Source organism: Lycium ferocissimum, chromosome 7 (genome assembly GCF_029784015.1).
Source record: "Lycium ferocissimum isolate CSIRO_LF1 chromosome 7, AGI_CSIRO_Lferr_CH_V1, whole genome shotgun sequence".
NCBI lineage: Eukaryota > Viridiplantae > Streptophyta > Magnoliopsida > Solanales > Solanaceae > Lycium > Lycium ferocissimum.
The window spans coordinates 48,535,006-48,539,909 of record NC_081348.1 but is presented as its reverse complement, the minus strand read 5'-3'; the positions used below and the strand labels follow the sequence as shown (position 1 = coordinate 48,539,909).

Sequence of the window (4,904 nt, the reverse complement as noted above, 5' to 3'; positions counted from 1 at the left end):
GTTTGTGCATCACAAATATTAGGAAAACATCTTGAAATGCAACTAAGTAATCTTTAACTAAAGTATCATTTGATCATCTTGAAATCAGATGCATTGCAATTTATTATACTTCACTGAATATCTAACTTATAGATTAAAAAAAAGTGCTTTGAGTACTCTATATACATTTTACCACTAGCCTTCACCTCAGCACCCAAGAAACAATCTCAGATTTACAATTCAATTCAAGAAATGTCAACAGTTTTAAACTTCATTTAATTCACGAAACTTCAAAAGCTTTACGACTCTACAAAAGTCTAAAACAGTGCTAATCTCCAAGCCAAAGGTAGCTGAATATCTTTATTACCTTCTTATCTCCAACTAACCAACTTATTTACTCATTCAGTAATACAAAGGAAAACCAGGCAAATTTTCAAAGTTACTTTTCCCACTATGAAAATCTGACATTCGTCTTCACAAAGCTTTAGACCATGCAAAAAATTCCAATGCTAAAAACACCGTATTGACCCGAATTCGTAACTGAGAATGTGTTATAACACGGTGTTTTTAGCATTCGTGTCACAGTACTACTGTGAAGAAATGTTAACACATTAGAGCTCACCTAAATGATTGTTAATCGCCTTACGCGTCACAAACCGGAATAATAAAAATCACAAAACAGATACCAAACACCGTGTGGAACACAAAAAAAGACCCTCTGTCAAAATTTCATCTATCACATCCTTTTGTGAAGAGGGATGCTTAGTCTTATTCAACTGGAATTTAGTATCTAAGATGTAGAAGTACTCCTCCGTCCCATTTTATGAGACAATGTCTAACTGGACCCGAAGTTTAAAAGGGAAGAAAGACTTTTGAATCTTGTAACCTAAATAAGCTACTATACATTTGTGTGGCTATAAACTATCTCGTTAAAGATAAAAGGAAAAAGTTTGAAATTAAATTATTTCTAAATATAGAATGTGTCTTTCTCCTTAGAAAAAACTGCCACATAAAATGCATAGAGAGAGTAACACAGAACATAATTGAACTGTAAGGCAAACAGTAACTATACAGAATAAGCTTCAAACTAAAATTTGTGCATCACAAGCTCTCATCTCTCCACTACCATAAGAAGAATCAAATTGAAATGAAACCAAGTATTAATCTTTTAATTATGTTTTTGAATGTATCATTAGATCATCTTGAAATGAGAGAAATTGCTACTTATTATACTTTTCTAAATATCTATATTATAGACTAAAAAAAGATATCATTTCTGCTTTTAGTACTCTGCGTACACTAATCTTTGATGCATGAAAATTTCATCACTCACATCCTTTTGAAAAGAAGGATTTTTAGTCTTATGTAATCAATTGAAATTTATTGTGTAAGATGTGGAAGTACCCTTTGCACCATTTTATGTGAATGTTTAACTGGGTGCGGGAGTTAAAAAGAAAGAAAAACTTTTGAAATTTGTAGTTTGAAATAAACCATAAGCTCCGTCAATGATAAAATGAGAAGTTTAATGTTAAAATTGATTCCCAAGACATCTGTCATATCTTTAGGATAGGCTAAAATGAAAAGAGATCCACATAAAATGGAATAGAGAGTTGAACACTAAACATGATTGAACTAACTGTACGCTTCAGAGTAGCTATACATAATAAGCTTTAAACTAAGTTTGTGCATCACAAATATCAGCAAAACATCTTGAATTGCAACTATGCAATCTTTAATTAAGGTGTCATCTGATCATCTTGAAACCAGATACATTGCAATTTGTTATACTTCACTGAATATCTAACTTATACATAGAAAAGTGCTTTGAGTACTCGGTATCATCTCAGAACCCAATAAACAATCCCTGATTTGATTTAAAGATTTACAATTCAATTCAACAAATGTCAACAGTTTTAAACTTCATTTAATTCAAGAAACTTCAAAAGCTTTACGACTCTACAAAAGTCTAAAACAGTGTTAATCTCCAGGCCAAAGGTAGCTTAATAATGACTGAATATCATTATTATCTTCTTATCTCCAACTAACCAACTTATTTACTCATTCATTATTACAAAGGAAAACAAGGCAAATTTTCAAAGTTACTTTTCCCACCATGAAAATTTGACATTCGTCTTCACAAAGCTTTAGACCATGCAGAAAAATCCAATGCTAAACCTCCCTCGCTTCGACACGAATTCACAACTGATAACAGTGTCTCTCAAGTTCTGCATTATAAAAGCTCAGGTGTAGCATCTCAATTTCTGCACCTCAATCACAGCACTACTGTGAACAAATGTTAACACATTAGAGCTCACCTAAACGATTATTAACTTTCATACAATGAAAAACTCATCGACTCCATTTAACAAGCCATTCTCTGTTTCTTTACTTTTTCTTGTGTTCTTGTTTTCTGGTCTTGACAACTTGAGTCTTGTTTCTTCTTCTTTTTCTCGTTCCACAGTTCTTGCAGGTGAAGAGCTTCATTTTAGTGGAGATGTTTCCAAGAACTGTGTGGAGGGAGCAAGATCCGGTTACCTATGTTCTGGGGTTAGCGATAAAGTTGCTCCGTCCACCCATGGAACTCCCTCAAGTCCACAGAGAAAACCTCCAAAGGTACCTAAACATCCTTCTCCAGCATATAGGCCCTCTCAGAAGGTGCCTTATGCAAATTATCCTCAACCAAAGGTTCATAGGAGATCATTATTGAAATTGCTACCAACTTCAAGTTATGGTCAACCTCCTCCTGAATCTCCACCACCACCTGTTGAAACCCCGCCTTCACCACCCGTTTACAATCCTCCGCCAGTAGAGAAACCACCCCCACCATCACCACCGTCTCCACCACCCGTCTACAATCCTCCACCAGTAGAGAAACCACCCCCGCCATCACCACCAGTAGAGAAACCACCCCCACCATCATCACCGTCTCCACCACCCGTTTACAAGCCTCCGCCAGTAGAGAAACCACCCCCACCATCACCACCACCCCACAAGCCTCCGCATCACCACAGAGAAACCACCCCCACCGTCATCCCCCACCCCCGTTCTCACAAGCCTCCACCAGCAGAAACCACCCCACCATCACCATCCCGCTCTACAATCCTCCGCGTTGAAAACAGAGAAACCACCTCCACCATCACCACCAAGAGAGAAACCACCTCCCCATCATCACCACCATCTCCACCGCCCCGAAACCACCTCCACCTCCGCCGCAGAAAACCACCCCCACCATCACCACCAGTAGAGAAACCACCCCCACCATCACCACCGTGCCTCCACCACCCGCCCACAATCCTCCGCCGAGAAACAGAGAGAAACCACCCCCACCATCACCATCGTCTCCACCACCCGTCTACAATCCTCCGCCAGTAGAAAAACCACCTCCACCATCACCACCAAGAGAGAGAAACCACCTCCACCATCACCACCACCCGTTTACAAGCCTCCGCCAATAGAGAAACCACCCCCACCATCACCACCGTCTCCACCACCAGTCTACAATCCTCCGCCAGTAGAGAAACCACCCCCACCATCACCACCGGTAGAGAAACAACCCCCACCATCACCACCGTCTCCACCACCAGTTTACAAGCCTCCGCCAGTAAAGAAACCACCCCCACAATCACCACCAGTAGAGAAACCACCCCCACCGTCACCACCGTCTCCACGTTTCTGCCTCCGCCGCAGAGAAACCACCCCCACCATCACCACCGTCTCCACCACTCGCCATCACCACCTTCTCCACCAAGAGAGAGAAACCACCCCCGCCATCACCACCATCTCCACCAGTAGAGAAACCACCTCCGCCATCACCACCGTCTCCACCACCCGTTTACAATCCTCCGCCAATAGAGAAACCACCCCCGCCATCACCACCGTCTCCATCACCTGCTTACAAGCCTCCTCCAGTAGAGAAACCACCCCCGCCATCACCACCGTCTCCACCACCCGTTAACAAGCCTCCGCCAGTTGAGAAACCACCCCCGCCATCACCACCATCTCCACCACCCGTTTACAATCCTCCGCCGCAGAGAAGCCACCCCCACACCATCTCCACCGCAGAGAGAGAAAACCACCTCCGCCATCACCACCTGTACAAACCACCACCCGTTTAAACCACCCCCACCTCCACCGATAGAAAAAACACTCCCCGCCATCACCACCATCTCTACCACCCATTTACAAGCCTCCGCCAGTAGAGAAACCACCCCCGCCATCACCACCGTCTCCACCACCCGTTTACAAGCCCCCGCCAGTAGAGAAACCACCCCCACCATCTCCACCAGTAGAGAAACCTTCCCCGACATCACCACCGTCTCCACCACCCGTTTACAAGCCTCCGCCGGTAGAGAAACCAGCCCCGTCATCACCACCATCTCCACCACCCGTTTACAATCCTCCGCCAGTGGAGAAACCACCCCCGCCATCACCACCGTCTCCACCTAGCCCGCCACCTGCTCCTGCCTACTCACCTCCACCAAGTCCACTGCCACCTCCTAGCTCTCCAGGGTATGGAAGTCCTCCACCTTCTGGTTAACATTAAATTTTAATAAGAACTACGTGTAACAGCTGGAGTTGTATCAACTGTATTACTTGTGTTCTCAAGAAATTTGTGATAGAAAGCGGAATAATAAGACAGTAACATGCTTTTATGCCTCAGTTTATCCTATTAACTTGTTCTTAGTTTGAATAATGAAATTTCATATAGCCTTTGAGTTATGTAATTTCATAGTTGGAAGTGGTTAATATGTTCATGAATAAAAGGAGCAACAAAATTGATTTATCACTATTTCGTTTGATGCTTTCATATGAAAAGAAAACCTTCACACGCAAATGCATTTGTTGACTTTAACTCCTACACATTGACTCTGTCAAATTCTTTTGCCACTAGGTAGTTATTCCCATTAAGTAATTGCGTGTATTAC

The 4,904-nt window shown here is 42.5% G+C and overlaps 1 protein-coding gene across 1 annotated transcript; it reads left to right on the top strand.

Annotated features, from left to right (window-relative positions):
• Positions 1-2,277: 2,277 nt before the first annotated feature.
• LOC132062280 (proline-rich extensin-like protein EPR1) lies at positions 2,278-4,516 on the top strand. The gene is made up of 4 exons (XM_059454881.1): positions 2,278-2,934; positions 3,380-3,490; positions 3,729-4,088; positions 4,166-4,516. Exons 1-4 carry the CDS (start codon positions 2,320-2,322, stop codon positions 4,514-4,516), a joined length of 1,437 nt encoding a protein of 478 aa, XP_059310864.1. The 5' UTR covers positions 2,278-2,319.
• The last annotated feature ends 388 nt before the right edge of the window (positions 4,517-4,904 follow it).